This window comes from Colletotrichum godetiae (assembly GCF_030913485.1).
Source record: "Colletotrichum godetiae strain CBS 193.32 chromosome Unknown BDP55scaffold_13, whole genome shotgun sequence".
Taxonomy (NCBI): domain Eukaryota; kingdom Fungi; phylum Ascomycota; class Sordariomycetes; order Glomerellales; family Glomerellaceae; genus Colletotrichum; species Colletotrichum godetiae.
The window spans coordinates 174,816-193,333 of record NW_026851261.1 but is presented as its reverse complement, the minus strand read 5'-3'; the positions used below and the strand labels follow the sequence as shown (position 1 = coordinate 193,333).

Here is an 18,518-nt window from a genome sequence, read left to right as displayed (position 1 = left end):
TTTTGTCCGCAACACCTATTCCGTACGCTGCGTACGCATGTGCACAAAATGTGTGGGACAATGAATCAGACTGACGATGGGCTCGGAGACGATACGAGACGCCGCTGCTCTCCTGCTATTGGTGATGTCACAATCCACTCGACGGCAGCACCGGGCTGACTCCTGAGGGAAAACATGAGCCAAGTGGCTTTTTGGAGCAGTGGCCCAGTGGGTATCAGGGAACGGAAAGACATTGCCTAGCGCAGAGGCCACGCCCGGAGGAATTAATGGGCTTTTGACATTCCCGGCCAAAATTGGGACAAGAGGAGCAAAATATTATTCAATATCGACTGGAGCCGAGGATGGACGATGACGGGCTGCTAAGTGGGAACTTGGGAACCTACGCCTGACGATCCCTGTGCGACCTGTCTGCAGCAGCAGCAGCAGAGGCTGTCCCGGCACGCCGCAGACGCGATGGACACCAGTGACGAGCGATAGCGATGCAAGATGGGGATGGACTGATGAAATGGGAAGCTCGGTTTTGGTTCACGGCGGAGAGGGTTACACTGGGCCTCGTCGACCGGGGCTCGGCTCGTCACTGTTCAGTCCACACTCGCAATCCACATTGACAGACTGAGAGCTAGAAACGGATCCATGGAAGCAATGGGACGGATAGCTCGAGTTGGGCCGACAGGACAGGGGTACGTCGTCGGGGCGGCGAAACAGGGAATCTTTATATGCACAAAGATGTGTTGCCCACAGCCGACTGGGCGACGCCAATATGCATTCTGCCTGGGACGATCTTCAACAGGTTTAAACGCCAATCCCCTTTGCTCGCTCGCCTCTGCCATTTCTCATCTGATCATCCGTCTCGTCTCTCGCCATCCTCTCGCTCGACCGGTCACTGCGGTTCTGTTACGACGCTCGCTCGCTCGCCCGCCTTTGCAGTCTTGTTATTGTCCATCGCCACCTACTACCTCCCCCAACATCTTCACATTCCAACGCCCAAGTCTCAGGCTCGTGAAATTGCCGGGACTGCGCAACAATCTACACACATACCTATCGTCCAGTGTCGGCTTCGATCCATTGGACGGGTACGCAGTAGGGATTCTGCTTTCGTTCATTCTCAAACGATAAACATTCAGCAGCAAGGTTTTTTCTTTGCTTTTGATACCGAACCCCGGGGACCGGAGAAGAAGCGCGCGCGGCGTATTGACCCTCACAACCCAAAGCTGCTAGCTCGACGGGTCTCACTACTCAAAAAAAAAACTCCATCCTTGGCCTCACCCCCAACCACCCACCGCATCAGACAAAAGGGTTTCGGCCGGCCAGGTACCACCGCTCATCCAACCTTTTAGATCGCCTGCTCGCCCCTCTTCCTCACATCAGAAACGGAGGCCGCTTGCGACCTATACAATACCTGCAAGCCTCTCTTTGAACCTGTTGGGCCATCTTTTCCCCCCTCTCTTACATCTTTCGCCGCCTTTTGCTGCAGCCGGGACGCTAAACAGAGGCCCGCATCTTATCACTGACCCTCACTTCACTGTGTAACTTGGTCTCTTCGTACCCTGCACACCTACTTCCGCGTCCATCCATTCATCTGTCGTTTCCGTCCTGCCGTCTTGGGTGTTTGTAACCTTCCTAACCTCTTGGTCCCATCTATAAACAACCAGGAGCACCTCGCACATCCCCAGTCGCCACCATGACTTTCGACAACAAGTACGACCAACACCTAGAAGAGGGATTGCTGCCCGTTGCTGTCAACGAGAAGGGGACCACGACGACATCGACACCATCCAGGAAGACGACGCCGCCAAACAAAATGACTGCTACACGCCGTGTTCTGCTCACCGTCTTGGTGTGCGGCTTGATGACCCTCAGTCTCGCCTCGGCCATTGGTCACGGGGCAAGACCTTGCACGAGAGATCATCAGGAACAGGTCCTGGTGGCAGAGGGCGAGGTCAAGGACGCAACCAAAGTGGATCTCATTCACAGGCTCCTCCACGCCTACTTCCCCGACCGCTACCAGGATGGTGTCTATGCCTCGGACAAGGAAGCCATTGCTGCTTTCCAGGCGGACGACGCCGACCTGGCTTCTGCTCTCGGGCAGCTAGAGAAGCGTCAGGACAATGGCACCTCGAGCGCTGCTCCGGCTGCTACTCCTACGCCATCCGCCTCCGATGCTGCCACGCCATCCGCCTCGTCTGCCGCGCCGACCAGTGACACCCCGGCCCAGACCCCGACTCCGACCCCGACGCCGTCTACTCCGGCCACCACCTCCGCTGCTCCCCCGGCGTCCTCCTCCGCAGAGGTCCAGCAGTCCTCCAGCACGCCGCAACAGACTTCGGCAGCGCAGACCACCGCCCAGCAGTCATCGCAGCAACCCCCGGCCTCAAACACCCCCACGACGCAACCGACCTCAGCAGCAGCAGCCCCTACTTCTGGTACGTCTCAATCTTCGGAGCCGCAGCAAGCATCTCCCTCTTCTACTACTGTTGGGCCGTCCGCCGCCTCTACTGAGTCTCCTCCGACGACCAGTGGGTCTCCTTCCTCTTCTTCTTCTCCCCCTCCCCCTTCTTCTGCCCCCTCGTCCGCTCCCACCACGGCCTCCTCGGGGTCTTCGAGTGCGTCTGCGCCGGGTACGTCTGCTTCCTCTTCTCCTGAGACTACTACCGTCGTGACGACCTCGTCCCCCACAATTTCCACTGAGTCTGTGCCGTCGACTGTGTCTGTGTCTGTATCTGGTATGTTGTGTCGGTTTTTGTAGCAGTCGATTCATGTTAGCCCGGGATTTCGGTTGATGAACTTTGTGGCCTCGCATCATTTCCTTCGTCCATCTATGATGCAATCAAATGCTAACCAGAACATCAGGCACCACCCGCCAAGGCACCACCACCACCACCCCTCGCCGGACCACCACTTCGTACAGCGAGGTCAAGTCCACCTTTACGTCGACCGCCTCCAACGGCGACGTTGTCCTCGTGACCGCCACCTCCTTTGTCGCCGTCGATCCCGAACCGGCCGCCACCTCTGGGTCCGGTTCCGGCGGCAGCAGCGGCAGCGGCGGTCTGCAAAACGTCGCCGTCCCCATCGGCCGCGTCTCCGTCCTTCCCATTGGTCTTGCTGCCTTTGTCGTCGGCGCCATGTTGTTGCTGTAATTGTAGCAACACCAGTCGGACAGCGTTCAGCACCACTTGAACGTGCAGCGTTCGATATTCGTCCACGTTGACGATTTTCTGTTTAAATATTTAATCCATTCCTTTTTTTTTTCAGGCAGCGGGTTGGTTGGGCGGCACACACATAAACATCAGCATCACTTACTCACGACATTTTAACGGTCTTTATTCACTCCTTGCATACAAAACTGGTGGGCAGCAGCACAACACAACCGATCGACACAACGACACATAGACTTTTGCGCGGCCAACAGCGCCGATTTTTGATTTTCTGGATGAGAGGGGAATAATAGAATGGGAGGCACACTCAGAAACATCGTGGCCTCGGGGTAGCAACAGAGGAGGTGTAGCAGAGGAGGTGGAAGTAGGGAGAAAGTGGAAGAAAACAGGTCATCATCACGATGGAGTAAACCTGAATTGTTAGCACAGTTCCTTGGCGGAGCCAAAGGGCTCGAGAAACAAACAAACGAGAATTTCGTGTAAAAAAGAATGAAAACAAATCATTTGACACATCTGCATTTGTATTGAGACATGGTCCCCGCCCCGCATTCCATGTCATGTTTTGACTCTCGAGGGCGTGGACTGGTTTGTCACGGGTGCTATGGTGTTTGATTGCGGGACCGGCCGCATTCCAACGCAGTCTTGGCGGGGTGGTTATTTGGCGTCAGGTGTCCAGTTGGCCGATGGTTCATCTGTCTTTGTGTCTTGGTTGTTTTCGCGGTGTCATCTCTTTGCATCAAGGGAGGGATGATAGAGCTCCTTGGCAGATTGACAACTAGGACCAGTGGCAGCGGCAGCACCACCGTCACCATGAAATTAAAGATTCGGTTCTATTCTCCAGAAACTTTGGAAAGGGTATACTCCGTGTAATAACGCCAAAGATCAAACTCCATTCCCCCCGTCCGTCCATACGATCCAATCGACAAAATCCCCTTCCTCCCCCTTCTCTCTCCTTGTCCCCCCTAATGGATTTGATGGGGCAATCCTTAACCGGGTCCAATCTTGGGCATGTCGTGATGCTCGCTCAGCTTGGACAGATACGTATTCAGCTCCTCTACGCGTTCCTTGTGCGTCTTGAGCAGCTCTGGTCGGGAACTGGATGATTCCGCGAGTTCGAGGAGCTGTTTGTTTTGGAGCACACGATGTCAGAATAGTGATGTCAAATATAGCAACCGAGCAGGCAGCCTGCCTCGGGAAAATAGAAAGGGTGGGTGAGGGGTAAGAAAAAAGACATACCCTCTTACGCTTCCTCTCCTCATACCGCCTCTCCGCCTCCGTCTTTTGCACAACCCGGCCGCTGCCTTCGCCGTCATCGTCGTCTTGGTCTCGGTCCTCTTCGGGGTCCTCGCCCCCTCTCTTTTGCGATTTGCTCTTCCTGCTGCTGCTCTTCTTCTTTTCGTCGTCTTCATCGCCGGCAGAGTCATCGCGGCGCTTGACGAGCGCGGTACTCCCGCTGCCGTTATCGTCGCCGCCCGTCTCGAGGTTCTTTTCGAGGTCCGTCTTGTCTCTCCTCTTCTTCTTTTTCGGTTTGGCGATTTTGGCGCCCTTGAGCTTGAGGCCACCGCCGACGGCGGAGGTGTAGTCGTCGAGGGGCATCGTGAGGGGGCCGGTCGGAAGTGCGGATGTTGGTTGCGGTTGTGGTGATGTCGGCTTCCCGCGTATTGCCAGTCGTGAAGTGGGATGGAGCGACGCGGATCCGAGCTTCCTTTCACCGTTCCTCTCTCGGTGTGTCTGTGGCTCAGTCGGCGGGTCGTCGGAGGCTTTCAGCTCTTCAAGGCCCCTGGCACCGCTTTCAGTGGCTTTTTGTTAGTGTAGTCCTGGCGCGGCTCAAGAAAGGATTTGACTGCTTGCTATGGGCCCCCCCTGTCGTCAAGTCTTTGCGCCCCACACTCTTAAACCGGTGGCAGGCGCCAAGATCTGATTCGCTCTCCCGTGCCGCGGATCTCGATGGGGGGCCAATCATGGGTTGATCCGCGTACCTTTTGCTCCTGGGCCCGTGCGGGTGCGAAACAGCTGCTGCTGTGACTTACCTAATACGTAGCATACGTACCTTGCCTTAGGGAGTACCGTAGTCAACAAGTCCAGGGCAGCCAAATTGCGGTAAAACTGCCCCCTATGAATACAAAGATACCTCTGCAGATAGTGTGCGAATACTCCGTACAGACAGACAGACTTGGCTGATGCTTGACTTGACTCGGCGAATAGTTCGTCACTGCAACCCTTGATTCTGCCATCCACAACCCAGTTCCCAGGGGCCATTGTTGCATCTGGATGCCACCTTGTTCGCGGCGCAACTCAATCTTTCTTTCTCCCTCCTTTGTTCATCCGCCTCAACCTTAATCCGCACAACTCAGTACCTACGCCCACACGACCCCCCGGGCACTACCAAGTACACCTCCTCACCCAGCCCCCATTTCTTCCGCTTCGCCAATCTTATTCGGATAGCAAGCGACCACCACAACCAAGCATACGGACGGATTGATGTTGACTTTCCTCTCCGCTTCTTCTTCTACCCCTGGATCATTAGTCTGTTTCGGTTTCCGCGTGTAGGGAAGTGGATATAGAAGAGAGAGAAAGCGCGCGCGAGAGCAGAAGAGACGGGGCCCGGCGCAACTTTGTCACGACTCCTCTAAACGAAACGTATATGCCAACGACGTCACGAAATTCTTCAAAGACACCGCTACTCTAATACCCACAACACTCGAAGCCTCGAGGGCGAACCACGAATCCCACCCGATCACATACCCTCCATTGGTACTTCCACATTGGCCTGCTGCAACATGCGATAGCCCCAGTGCCAAACCCCCCGAACGTTTGAACGAAATCCACCAACGTCGAGAGTGCTCTCGACACCCCGATTCCACCGCGCAAACACACACATACACACACACACACCACCCACCATGCCGCCCTACGCTAATGTCCAATCCCACCGCGACTCCCTCGAGCTCGCCTCCCTCGCCTCCTCCTCCCGCGCCGACTCCATCGTCTCAGACCTCCCCTCCTCACGGCCCTCCATCTCCTCCTCCCGCAAGCTCTCCTTTGACGCCGAAGACCCCCTAGACGCCGCGAACCCGGCCGCCGCCGGCGCCACCTCAGGGAGACCGAACCGCCACGACCGCTCCTACTCCGTCTCCTCGGGCTTCGACTTCGCCGCAAACCTCTTCCCCCTGAGCTCCACAGCCGGCGCCGGCGGCGCAGGCGGCTACGCGCCCATCGGCGCGCCCACCTCGACGGCGATACAAAACGGCGGCCTCGGCGGCGGCAGCTTGGAGAAGCACAAGACGCTCACGTACCTCAACGGCCTGAGTCTCATCGTCGGCCTCATCATAGGGAGCGGCATCTTCTCGAGCCCGAGCCAGGTGAGCTCAAAAGTCGGGTCGCCCGGCGCCGCGCTCGTCGTCTGGGTTATTGCCGGCGTGCTGGCCTGGACGGGCGCGGCGAGCTACGCGGAGCTCGGCGGCGCGATACCTCTGAATGGCGGCGCGCAGGTCTACCTCGCCAAGATCATGGGCGAGATGGCCGGCTTCCTCTTCACGTGGGTGGCCGTGCTGGTGCTGAAGCCGGGGAGCGCCGCCATCATCGCCATCATCATGGGCGAGTACCTCGTCCGCGCGGCCATTGGCGCCGAGGCGGAAAGCCTCAGCCCCTGGGTCAACAAGGCCGTCGCCATGGTCGCCCTCGTGTCGGTTACGCTGCTCAACTGCGTCTCGACCAAGCTCGGCACGAAAGTCAACGACTGGCTCATGTTCCTCAAGTTCATTGCACTGCTGGGCGTCACCGTCACCGGCATAGTCGTCGCCATCACGGGGAAGACGGTCACGGGCAAGGCAAACATGGAGTGGAAGTCGCACGAGTGGTTCGAGGGCACGTCGACGGACCTCTCTGCGTGGGCCGTGGCCCTGTACGCGGGACTCTGGGCCTACGACGGCTGGGACAATGTGAGCTTTCTTGTTTTTGTTTTTCTGGGATGCTGAGCCTCGCTAACTATCCAGACAAACTACGTCGTCGGCGAGTTCCGCAACCCTAGCCGCGACCTCCCCCGCGTCATCCACACAGCCATGCCCCTCGTCATCCTCTCCTACGTCCTCGCCAACATCGCCTACTTCCTCGTCCTCCCCCTCGCGGCCGTCAACGCCTCCAACACAATCGCCGTCCAATTCGGCGCAAAAGTCTTTGGCCCCGTCGGCTCCCTCGTCCTCGCCCTCGTCGTCTCGGCATCCTGCTTCGGCGCCCTCAACTCGTCAACTTTCACCTCGTCGCGCCTCGTCTACGTTGCCGGCAAAGAGGGCTACATCCCGTCGGTCTTTGGCAGCATAGGTCTATCCCGCAACGGCAGCGGCGGCGGCGGCGGCCACTCCGTAACCACATCCCGCACCTCCCGCACCCGCCTCGCAAACCTCCTCATCCGCGCTCTCGGCGACGACGATATGGGCCTCTTCTACACCCCCGTCTGGGCTCTAGTTCTCAACGCCCTGCTGACGGCAGCCTATATTATAGTCGGCGAATTCGGCACCCTGCTGACCTTTTATGGCGTCGCGGGGTACACGTTTTACTTTATCACGGTGCTGGGTCTCATCATCCTCCGCGTGCGCGAGCCGCAGCTCGATAGACCGTACCGGACGTGGATCACGACGCCGATTATTTTCTGCTGCGTTTCGCTGTTTTTGCTGAGCCGCGCCGTGTTCGCGCAGCCGTTGCAGACGGTGACGGTAGTGCTGTTTGTGGTGGCGGGCGTGCCGGTGTACTTTTGGCGGATCCGCGGGCGGGATCAGCAGGTTGTTAAGAGGGAGACGAGGCATCGGGGGTATGAAGAGGGGGAGGAGAGGGCTTGGTGGCAGTTTTGGAAGAGGTCATGAGGTGCCAGCCCGGAGGGCGACCTCGGAGGGTGAAGTTTTGGGGAGAGAGGGAGAGAGAGGGAGGGAGAGAGAGAGAGAAGCCATGGCTTAACTGTTCACGCCCCTGCTTTGAGTAGCCTGTGAGAGGTATTGTTTATCAATTTTGCATATCGCCGCCGTACGGTGAAGGCGCGTGATGGGTGGTGATTGGGATTCCCATCCCGAGGAGTTTTGGATTCTGAAAAAAAAAAGAATTATTCGGCGTCGGATGGACAGAGCTGTGCTAGGCCGGGTTTCGGCAAGCAACCTCTTGTATAAGGCCGGTTCAAGGCTTCCTGGCATCAAAAAGAGATATATATATCTACTCCGTAGAGCGTAGAAGTTTTAGGGCAGCGTTCCATCAAACGGACAAGCAGCGTGGAGGAGGCAGCGAAATGGCCACGGATTCCGTGACAGTGTCGAATTGAGATTGCTGTAAAAAAGCACATGGAACGGCACTTTTTCTTGGATAGAAACGATTGTGCACCCACTCTCGCCAAGGGCAAAATCTATATTGTAACTGGTGACAGCTTCACGAACCAATGGTAATTTGTCCAAGTTTCTTGATCTTCACGCGGCGACTCTGGTTGATGAACCACCGCAGTTGCCAAATCACTTCCCCCGATTCGACCGACGATGGCAATGCCGAACGATTTCTATGTTGCAGTCCGGAGGGGGAGACTAGGTAGATTCCGACAATGCCACTGACCCGATGCCCTCTTGGACAAACACCCGAGAGCATCTGAGCTAGGCAGGCAGGTAGGCAGGTCAATAAAGTCAGTTAAACAATCAACCGAGTAACCACGATCAGAGACAAAGTTTGCATCGCATCAGGTTATATTCCTATATACGGGTAACCTAGACTTCAAAACTACATGAAGCATATATGCAAAATGCTGATGCCAAGAAGGGACCACTAAAAAACAACGCTAGATTTCTTCACACACACACACACACAACCTTCATGGGGGGGTATGGTTATCCTCTTTCCTCTCCGAGACATTCGCTCACTTCTTCTCGCGCTGGCCGTACGCCTTGGTAGCGTAGTCGCCCTTGTGCACAATGAGGTCCTCGGGCTTGTAGTCCTCGCGACCGCTGAGGTAGCTGTCGATGATGGCCTTTGTGCCGTCGGCGTAGCGCTTCTGGGCGTCGAGGGAGGTACCCGACATGTGGGGCACCATGGCGTTGCCGCCGCCGAACGGGTTCTTGGCTGTGCGGAGCGGGTGGTCGGCGGGCGCGGGCTGGGGGAACCAGACGTCGCCTCCGTAGCCGGCGAGGTGACCGCTCTTGAGGGCGTCGGCGACGTCCTCCTTGACGACGATGGCGCCGCGGGCCGTGTTGATGAGGTAGGAGCCCTTCTTCATCTTGGCAATGAGGTCCTTGTTGAAGAGGCCGCGGGTCTTCTCGTGCAGGGGCGCGTTAATGGTGACGATGTCGCACTGGGCGAGCAGCTCCTCGAGGTCCTCGACGCGGCGGCAGCCGATCTCGGCCTCCTTCTCGGCGGACAGGGGCTGGTAGTCGTAGTAGAGGAGCTCCTTGCAGTCGAATGCCTTGAGGCGGCGGAGGACGCGCTCGCCAATGCGGCCGATGGCGACGGTACCGACGGTCTTGCCCTCGAGATCGTACTCCTGCTTGGCGACGGCGGCGACGTTCCAGTCACCGCGCTCGATCTGCTCGTGGGCGGGGACGAAGTTGCGGATGAGGACGAGGATGGTCATGACGACGTGCTCGGCGACGGAGACGACATTGGAGCCGGTGACCTCGGCGACGGTGACGCCGCCGTTGGTCTTGTTGGCGGCGTTGAGGTCGACATGGTCGGAGCCGATGCCGGCGGTGACGGCGAGCTTCAGGTTCTTGGCCTTGGCGAGGCGCTCGGCGGTGAGGTAGCCGGGGTGGAAGCTGCACCTGTTAGATCTGGGTTGTTTCTACTGAGATGAGTCGATTTCTGACTCGAGGCAACTTACGGAGTGGTGATGATGATCTCAGCGTCGACGAGCTCCTGGTCAAACTTTGAGTTCTCGCCCTCCTTGTCAGAGGTGGTGACCAGAGTGTGGCCCTGATCCTCGAGCCACTTGCGGATGCCGAGCTCGTTCTCGGTGGTTCCCAAAAGGGCGGGGACCTATTGCGGTTTCGTCAAGTCAGCGGCCATTGCTTCTTTCAAGGATTGGATGCCATGCACCCCGCATTTGGGTAGTTTCGGAGCTGCACATCGCCAAGAAGTTGGGGGAGGGGGCAGCTTGGATGACGGGAGAGAGGGGTGTGGGAGGATGGATGCCGATGTATCTGCGATCGACCTCCGAGCCCCGCACCTTCCCGTCATCCCCGCACTACGCTGAGCCAAACGGCGGGGCAAAGCTCCGCCCCGGGAAGCTATCATGGTGACGTTTCGGAGGAGGGCGGCAATGGGGATGAAGTGGAACGAAGTGGTAGACAGGAAATAAGAGACTCACGTCTTTGGCGTGCTGACCGCCGTCGTAGAGGACTGCAAGGACCTTGACCTGGTTTTGGCGAGTAGTTGTTAGTGTGCGGATCGAATTGAGTTGACCAGGCAATTTGCGAGGGAGAGTCGAGGATGCTGGGGAGGCCCGGCAGAATGCGGGTCGAGCGAGGAAAGATGCCTTTGAGGACGTGGAAAGTCCCCGAGAGGCCAGAGGGGCAGCGGAACGGATGTGACGAGAGAGCAATACCATTGTGACTGATGTAAGGGGTTAAGTTGGTGATGTTGTTGTCGAGAAACTCGATGGAGGGGAGGGAGGTAGGTCGTTATATAGAAGTTGATCTAGATGGGAAATCCGGAAGTTCGGAGATATTGAGAAGAGTGAGAAGGAGATGTTTGTTTGTTGTGTGTGAGAGTGAAAAGTAGGTCGACGGAAAACCGGCCAGGGGAGGTTGTATTTATGTCTTGTAAGAGCGTCGATGCATCGATACATCGCCGGCTGACCGGGACTTCAGACTTGCACAGCTAGGGTTCAGGGCGGGGAACCTCTGCGCCTATGACAACGAATGGAGTACATGGCACGTCAGAAAGAGGCAAGAGAATCCGGCTCCGCGACTCTGCCGTTGTCTGCTTGTCTGGGTGTCTGGGTTCTGGGTCTGGGTCTGGGCTGGTTCGATGGAATCGATTCATCGAATGTGATGGCTGCCTCCAGCTCCTCTTTTTCGTGCCTCTTTCCCGCGGCCATTTGCCTCACGTCTCTCTCTCTCTCTCTCTTCCTCCACCTTCCCGAGATACCAGGAGAGCCCCATGCCCCTCCTTTCCAGAGTATCTCCTTGGAGCCAGTCAGGCATCGGACAGGTATCGGGAAGGTTTGAGACGGCAGCGAGGCTGGGCGTGGCACAAGGTGACAAAGGTGCGCAAGAGTAGACTCGGAAAGCTCTAAAGGCTACTACCTTGAGCTTCGGCGTCTCCAAATTAGTCTCAATGACTGTGATCTATTGCCTGGTAGTACCTTGGGGCATGTACGGAGTACTCTGTAGCGAATGGGGAAAGCTCCCCAGGCGTCCCATCATTGGCCGCGTGGTTCGTCTCCCCTCCACCCGAACAAGAGCTCCCTCGCCCGCTTCAGTTGGCAGCACCGCCCATGGCACGATGAAACGCCGCGTCCAAACCACCCCGGCACATCTTCAGTAGACCAGCAGCTACCATCCACCTCATCTTTTGCGACCAGCCAATTCGCGTTGATCAAGAACCCTCCCCCTCCCCCCCATGCACTGCAGAGCGTGCAGAGCGTGCAGAGCAAGGGCTGTCGTCGCGACAATCAGCAACCACCGCCGCATCCTATCAAGCATCACGGTACAGAATGAGGGGTAACAAACCACCTTCCAAGACCGCCATCATACGTGCGCCGTTCCAAAAACCAAGGCGGACTTGGGTTGTGTACTATGTTCTCATCACCTAATCACTTGGACGACCTCTCCAATCGTTATCCGTCCTGGACAATCGATCGTCCGTCTCGGTTACACACGACCGGGCCTGGTATCAAAAGGGAGATCCATGGGACTTTGAACTGCGGAGAAACAATGGCATGGGCGCTTCTAGCTGGGCGGGCACGGCGGGCTAGCCATTTCAGTATGCACGAACCAATCCCTCATGCGCCGTTTGGGGTTTGGAACGGAGATTTGTCGTCAAGCTTTCGAGACCAATTGAGCCGTCGTCGCCCGTCGGTGCCCCCTCCGGAGGTGGTTCGGCGTTCTGTCGGGGTTCCTGTTTCTAGGTGACGGTCGGATGAGGGGTGGTAGAACTTCGGCGTCAAACCATCGCACGACATTCTGCTTGCTTGCCCGCCCGTACGCAACCTTGGTGGCTAGCTACAAGCACGCTGCAAAGCGTATCGGCAACCGTCCCGGCGCCCAACTGATTATCGCCCATGAGCATGATTGCACCCGTCGGGATCGATTGCGGCATTGGGGAGCGGATACCTTGCGGTGCGACGGCCAGCCCGCTCGTCTATGAGCTTACCTCCGAGCTTACCTGCGGTGCCTGCCACCTTTTCTCGGCGTTTGTGTTGCACACGAAAGAAATATCGTGAGCCCCATCGATGGAGTCTTTCTGTCATAACTTGTGGGAATCCGAGAATCGTCCACGGAGACGAGAGTCGGGACACGTCGACAAGCTCGACAGGTTTCGACACAATCGTGACGGAATAACGGATAGGGCAGCGTGCCGCGGTTTCCGGTTGGGGATTCCGTCATTGATGCGGCATCATCGCCCCGCGCGACCCTCTTCTTCCCTTTCTTGTTGTCCGGCCCCGTTGGGAAGCACATCCGGTCCACTGTCGGGAGACGGGCTGGCGTCGTCGGGCAGAGCGGAGGCTGGCCTTGATGAGCCCACATTTGATCGTCCTCTTATATCAACGGGCGCTTGGTCTAGGGGTATGATTTTCGCTTCGCACTTCCGTCAGGAACGCGCCTTTGTGAAAGGTCGTGGGTTCAATTCCCACAGTGTCCATTTTTGCGACCTCTCTTGTACAGATATTGTTGTTCTTTTGACATTTTTGCACCATCGGTTGTCCTTTTGTTGTATGTAGGACGAGACCAGAGTGAGAATTTTGATGGCAGCTAAGGTTGGTTGTGCCCATGCAGCAGCAAAGTTCATTCACCTTGAATGTGGCAACAAAGTGATGACCATCTGAAGTTGTTCAACAACAGGCTTGCCGCATGCCAAACGTGCTTTCCATTAAAGCCAAACTCAATTGAATCAGACTTTGTAACCGCCTTGAAAAACGAAGCTCCCTCTCTGTCCCCCATTTTGTTCAAATCCAGGGACGATCCATGCCTGTCGTCCCAGCGAAGTTTAACTCTACTGGCGTTGACCTCTTCGGTGGCATTGCATACCCACCGTCAATGGTCTTGACACTGGCGTAATCAGGATGTTAATTGTCCGCAAGGCGTTGATTGACTGCATTCTGACAAGGAGCATCAAGCCTCTTCTCATCTTGGATCCGTGGGGCCTGTGTCAAACTTATTCTTTCGTGTTGGATTGGCGAGGCGGATGTCGCGAAAGTCAATGGTGGCATGCCAGTGACGATGTTTCGCGCTTAACAGATGAGAGATGGAAGTCTCTCGGAGCTTCACAGCCCCTGAAAATGAAACCTCGACTACGGTCAATAGACAGGCGAGAGCGTGCCCTCTCCCGGTGATTTGCTCTTTGTAGGCAGCTTGGGATGCTAGGTAGATAGATTCGTGCGTTGGTCTTGATTCCGGGAGTTGGACGGAGCCTAGCTCCGCGTGTTTCTAGCTGGAGTCGAAGAGCTTGAAGGACAGCATCCCTGAATCGGCACTCTGTCGTTCGACGCCGTGGCCAGAGGAGATCGACGGTCCCGTGAGGACGGCTCTGAGTGTGCTCTTGGAGAGAAGAGATAAGAGGGCGCAGTGGTGATCGCTTTGGGAACTGTTTAGACGCAAAGCGATGTGAGTGTGGAAGTGATGTCGTGTGTATCTTGGAATTCTGAACTTGAACCTCTGCCCCCGTGGATGCGAACTCAGAGAGGGGGCAAGGTGGGCGGTGTGCTCTTGAATGCCGTGCATCCACGAGGGGTCGCTCACGTAGTTTCAGTGCCGCAATAATCTGGAGGACAGTCTTTTGTTTCTGTGAGCTATCTCGATGGGATGCATCGACTCGTCTCTGATGCGCCCCGTCTGGCTTTGCAAGGGTATGTTTGCCCAAGACAATCGTTGCAGATAGGGGTAGCTAATCTACGGTCATTTTGGAGAATGAGATGATGTAGAACCTGCGAAGTTCTTCTCGTTCAATAGAGCCGCGGATGCTCGTGCCTGTCAGAGAGTAAAATTGTGAACGCCAGATGCACCCATGAGAGTACTTTTGTCGTCTCTGTCACCACGACAAGTTAAGCCCGGCAGATGGTCCGCACATGTAACAAAGAATAGGCACAGAGGGACTTGAGAATCCCATCGGAGTATGGCTACAAAAGTCGCAGCAAACACGCCATTTCAGCTCAAGATCCTACAGTTTCACGATCTTTTGACCCATAGTTCTAGCTATTCTAGATCAACCACACGTGCAGAGAAAAATAGAAAGAGTTTACCCCCCCGGTGGCGATTGGGGGCTACATATCTTGGTGCTCATGCTGGGATTCGAACTCGGAGCCTGTCGTCGAGTAGGCTGTGGGCGTAGATTGGTAACCTTTAACTACTCCCCCACCCATCCCAGTTTGACTTGACCCGTCGGCCTAGACGGGCGCCTGCTGGTTGTGGTGACAGGAATGGACTTGAGGGGGTATATGAAGCCTTCTCTCGTGTATACTGGGTGAATATACACATGGTGATTCACCGACACCTGGCGCTGAGGATCCACCGTGCCTGGTGGTTGGAATGGGAGATTGACCATTACATTGATATTGCCATTTGAAGAGCAGTTCAAGGCGCGATGGTCTAGTTCATCGTGGTCATCGATACTCTTCATGTGCCCTACCTGTAGACTATACACAGATTTGCCTCCGACTTACACAGCTGGCTTCTTGCTTGGATTCAGGATGCGGCGAGCTGAGCCAAGTACAGCTGGGGTGAACAGCTCCAGCACGTCCATGATGCTTCGCAGACCCTTATGCTGTCATCTCATGCACGAAGACGCCTGCAAGCAGAGTCGCAGCTCCCATCAGGGTCCTATCCCGCGGTGCATGTCAACCCAATCTGCGCCACCCGAGCCGCCCACTCGTGCATCCGGCAGCCCTGCGAACCTTACGACCCTAACATGATGACTGATGCCTTGAATTCTACGACTTGAACACCAAAAGTCAGATGATGAAGGCATGATAAATGTGGTCGATGAGCTGCAGACGGCTTCTCAGCCAGTCGTGGCGTCTTGATGCTGTCATGCACTTTTCAGCCCCGGCATCAGGGTTGCCTAGGAGGCCCCGCAAAGCGACGACGTCTTATAAGTGCATCAGTCTCGCAGGATCACAAGAACACATCTCAAACAACATCCATCACCTCTCGCTCATTCTACCAACCTCCACACTTACACTAAGCCTACCATGGTGTCCAGCAAGGCTCCCCTCGCCGCAGCCGTAGCTCTGCTGGCACAGATCTGCCAGGCCAGAAACCACCTGGTCTTCCGCAACGACACGGAGAGCCCGCCCCGAACCGTCATCGGCGAGCAAGGGTGCTACACGGACTTTGGCCGGGACTACCGGGTCAGTATCCCGACTTTCTCCCGGCTGTACTCGTACACGTTCCCCGTCACCGCGTACAGCTACTTCATCCCCTCCACCAGTACCATCACCGTGACGCCCACCGTCACCGGAGGCGGAGGCGGAGGCGGTGGAGGAGGGACGGGCCCCATCACTCCAACATCGACCGTTACCACAACCACGCACGTCACCTCACTCGGCAGCATGACAACCATCACGGCCGGACCTCACTTTACGCCCCTCGCCTCCGCCCTCCAGCACAGGCGCCCAGAGGGCGGCAGACCCCAACTCCAAGAGACAAAAGACTCGGGCTACAGGATCGACTCCTCATCCGATAGCCTCGTCCTCGGCGTCGACAAGGCCGGCATCGTCAAAGCCTACCCGCCCCTCTGGCCGCAAGCCGTCGTCTGCGAGAAAGTCATCCGCGTCTTCACGACCAGCACGTCAACCATTACGGCATCCTACGCAGCAACCATGACAATTACGCTCCCAGGGCCCAGCAGCACAACAACATCAGTGCAAAACGCAACGACGACAACGACGACGGTGACGTCCACCATTACCGACGAGGTGCCCAACCCCACGCAGACCGTCTACCAGGCCTGCCAGGCGAACAACCTGGTCTCGGGCCACGGCCAGCCGCAGACGTACTTTGTCGAGGCGATTCACAGCTGGCACGTTGTGCGGGAGCAGCGTATTGCCGAGACGGCGGAGAAGTGCTGTATTGCGTGCCAGGGGGAGGCGGACTGTGGCGGGAGTTTGTATCACATGTTTTCGGGCATCTGCTACACCTTCAGGACTGGAGGCGGGGGCGGAGGTGGAGGACGAGGGCCCGGAGGGAATGGGGACCATGGGGGCCATTGTAGGGCTCCGGGCGAGCTGCGGTCCAGTGCTGATGTTGCTGATGGGGCGGTTTTCGTCGCGAGTAATGGGCACTGCGGTGGGTGGTGGGTTTCGGATGAGGCGCCGATCTAAGCTGTTGCGGATGTGTTCGTATGAAGTAGTCAATCCAAAGTCACATTGCGCTCTGCATCTGTTTATCTGTAGCGGCCGGGAGATGGAAGTGTTGAATGGCTCCACTCGCGCCGAATCCATCCGAACAATGTCTATCGGAGACTCGGAGGAAGTTGAATTGTCCCCGGGCCGGGCCGTCGTGGGTCTCCGATTCGGAAGGTGGAGTGTGGAGGACTTGAGGAAGGAGCGATCGGATGACCCGGTTGCACGCACTGTCCTGAAGCAAACGACGGCGTCCCGACAGCATCTCTCGGGCTTTCTCCACGCATCACCCAACATCACTTTGACTTTGCAGGACCCGTGGAAGCCATTCCAGAGATCTTCTCAGGACCCATCGATACAGCCCGGGGTCATCTAGGGGATGATGTTGCCATCGTCACCGTCCAGCAGCCATTTCGTGGCCATTGTGGGCACGAACTTGCGATCAGCAAATAATGCAGACCTGTCAAGGACACGCTACCTATCCATCGATCCTTGAGCCGTCGGTTGGCAAATCGCCAAGGGCCATCTATCGACGGCCACAATCACTCGAGAAGTGCCGGTACACGGAGGAGGCTCCTGAGCAACTCAAACGTCTCTATCCAATCTGCGAAATGGAATCCGGTGAGACCTCACGAGAAGAACAGGCGACAACTCGCCGTGTGATGGCCTGTTCACGAAGACGTTCCAAGAGACTTGTCGCGATGACCGTTGAGCCTACATCTCATCGCTGTCTGCGGCAGACCCTCCGAACCCTGCGACTGTCAGCTGAGTCGGCTGCCGTTCCACCACAATCAAGACACCGCAGTCTGTCAGATGTGCGCAGCGTGACGCGTCCGCCAAAAGAAGAGCACTGCCATCACTGCCAATGCCGTTTGCCACCGACGTCTCCCGAATTCCATGGCGAACCCATCGACTTAAGTAGAGCAGGCGTGAGCCCCGCGACAGCTTGATGCCAGGGGTCGACCAACAGGCAGCCGTTTAGGAGAATTTCCTGCGGCTAAGTACGGGACTCGGGCGAAAGAGACCTTTCGCCCACCTGGCTGAAATGACAACAGGATGGATTTCGCCTTACCCGCCACCCCATTCAACCTCATTCCTGGGACCAAAGACCAGTTTGCCGGGGCGCAATCGTGCGGGTAGCTCGACGCTTGACATTGCGTCTTACCTCTCCCGCTCTCCACTGCCAGGGCGATCAACCAGCCTGCGCTTCCTTCGAGCTCTCCAGCCCCTGCCCAACCCGTTGCGAGACTTGTTCCAGAATGCCGCCACCTGAATGGACGAGTGTCATGGGTGTGTCCTGCGAAGTGGCTTGCGGCTGGACTCTCGACTTGGGTTGACACTCACACTCTTGGTTGGCGCTGGTGCCCGAAATAAGCGCCAGAATTCAGCCCTGCCGCACCGCGCCAAAAGATGGACCAATACACATCACCCCCAATGGCAAACCATCCAACACGTCTTCAATCGCGAGCGAGTCTGCGTCTCTGAGATCGATAGCGAGCTGTTGTCAGACCTTAGCAGTGTCCAGCGTCACCAAATGGACTGCGAGAGATGGAACAGCCCCCCTTCAAAGCCCCTGGATCTGTGCAGTGATCCTTGTTCTTTGGCGGCTTTCTATAATTGCACTTTCAGCTTAGCCCATCGCCACACGCTGGACTGCGGGTCCAGACGTTGCATCGCCCGGTACATAGATTGCTCTTGGCGATCCTTCTGAGCAGTTATTGTCCTTTTCCGCGCAGAACGTCTCCATGGTGTGCGGCATCCGGGCCCGCTGCGACCACTCGCACCCCTGCGATGTCATTTCTCCCAGGCCCAGGGCAACCATGCGGTCGCAGACCGTCGAT

At 56.8% G+C, this 18,518-nt stretch overlaps 6 protein-coding genes and 1 non-coding gene across 7 annotated transcripts; 5 read left to right on the top strand and 2 right to left on the bottom strand.

Moving 5' to 3' along the window:
- The first annotated feature begins 475 nt into the window (after positions 1-475).
- On the top strand, positions 476-1,699 carry BDP55DRAFT_72025 (uncharacterized protein). Its single transcript, XM_060578463.1, has 2 exons — positions 476-1,421; positions 1,653-1,699. The coding sequence occupies exon 1, from the start codon at positions 717-719 to the stop codon at positions 1,335-1,337; it is 621 nt and encodes a 206-aa protein (XP_060431601.1). The 5' UTR covers positions 476-716; the 3' UTR covers positions 1,338-1,421; positions 1,653-1,699.
- On the top strand, positions 1,510-3,300 carry BDP55DRAFT_71910 (uncharacterized protein). The gene is made up of 2 exons (XM_060578429.1): positions 1,510-2,423; positions 2,851-3,300. Exons 1-2 carry the CDS (start codon positions 1,682-1,684, stop codon positions 3,135-3,137), a joined length of 1,029 nt encoding a protein of 342 aa, XP_060431600.1. The 5' UTR covers positions 1,510-1,681; the 3' UTR covers positions 3,138-3,300.
- Positions 3,301-4,141: 841 nt separating this feature from the next.
- On the bottom strand, positions 4,142-4,751 carry BDP55DRAFT_726810 (uncharacterized protein; the record flags this gene model as incomplete). Its single annotated transcript, XM_060579200.1, has 2 exons — positions 4,142-4,276; positions 4,392-4,751. The coding sequence occupies 2 exons, from the start codon at positions 4,749-4,751 to the stop codon at positions 4,142-4,144; spliced, it is 495 nt and encodes a 164-aa protein (XP_060431599.1).
- A 1,307-nt stretch (positions 4,752-6,058) lies between these two features.
- Positions 6,059-8,014, top strand: BDP55DRAFT_726809 (amino acid permease-domain-containing protein; the record flags this gene model as incomplete). The annotated part of the gene is made up of 2 exons (XM_060579199.1): positions 6,059-7,096; positions 7,151-8,014. The coding sequence occupies 2 exons, from the start codon at positions 6,059-6,061 to the stop codon at positions 8,012-8,014; spliced, it is 1,902 nt and encodes a 633-aa protein (XP_060431598.1).
- Positions 8,015-8,851: 837 nt separating this feature from the next.
- On the bottom strand, positions 8,852-11,220 carry BDP55DRAFT_658007 (D-isomer specific 2-hydroxyacid dehydrogenase). Its single transcript, XM_060574446.1, has 3 exons — positions 10,483-11,220; positions 9,997-10,151; positions 8,852-9,931 (listed from the first exon to the last, which is right to left on the bottom strand). The coding sequence occupies exons 1-3, from the start codon at positions 10,720-10,722 to the stop codon at positions 9,040-9,042; spliced, it is 1,287 nt and encodes a 428-aa protein (XP_060431597.1). The 5' UTR covers positions 10,723-11,220; the 3' UTR covers positions 8,852-9,039.
- A 1,667-nt stretch (positions 11,221-12,887) lies between these two features.
- BDP55DRAFT_t123 lies at positions 12,888-12,980 on the top strand. Its single transcript has one exon. It is a non-coding gene; the product is annotated as a tRNA-Ala (tRNA).
- Positions 12,981-15,525: 2,545 nt separating this feature from the next.
- On the top strand, positions 15,526-16,656 carry BDP55DRAFT_726807 (uncharacterized protein; the record flags this gene model as incomplete). The annotated part of the gene is made up of 1 exon (XM_060579198.1): positions 15,526-16,656. The coding sequence occupies one exon, from the start codon at positions 15,526-15,528 to the stop codon at positions 16,654-16,656; it is 1,131 nt and encodes a 376-aa protein (XP_060431596.1).
- Positions 16,657-18,518: the final 1,862 nt, after the last annotated feature.

What these genes read in the sequence shown, in the direction of transcription:
- BDP55DRAFT_71910 (XM_060578429.1), top strand. Translation starts at nt 1,682, where the DNA reads ATGACTTTCGACAACAAGTACGACCAACACCTAGAAGAGGGATTGCTG. An exon ending in AGCAGCAGCCCCTACTTCTG is followed by an intron (nt 2,424 to 2,850) that starts GTACGTCTCAAT and finishes CCAGAACATCAG; the next exon opens with GCACCACCCGCCAAGGCACC.
- BDP55DRAFT_658007 (XM_060574446.1), bottom strand. Translation starts at nt 10,722, where the DNA reads ATGGTATTGCTCTCTCGTCACATCCGTTCCGCTGCCCCTCTGGCCTCT. An exon ending in GCGGTCAGCACGCCAAAGAC is followed by an intron (nt 10,152 to 10,482) that starts GTGAGTCTCTTA and finishes AAACCGCAATAG; the next exon opens with GTCCCCGCCCTTTTGGGAAC. An exon ending in GAGATCATCATCACCACTCC is followed by an intron (nt 9,932 to 9,996) that starts GTAAGTTGCCTC and finishes TAACAGGTGCAG; the next exon opens with CTTCCACCCCGGCTACCTCA.
- BDP55DRAFT_72025 (XM_060578463.1), top strand. Translation starts at nt 717, where the DNA reads ATGCACAAAGATGTGTTGCCCACAGCCGACTGGGCGACGCCAATATGC.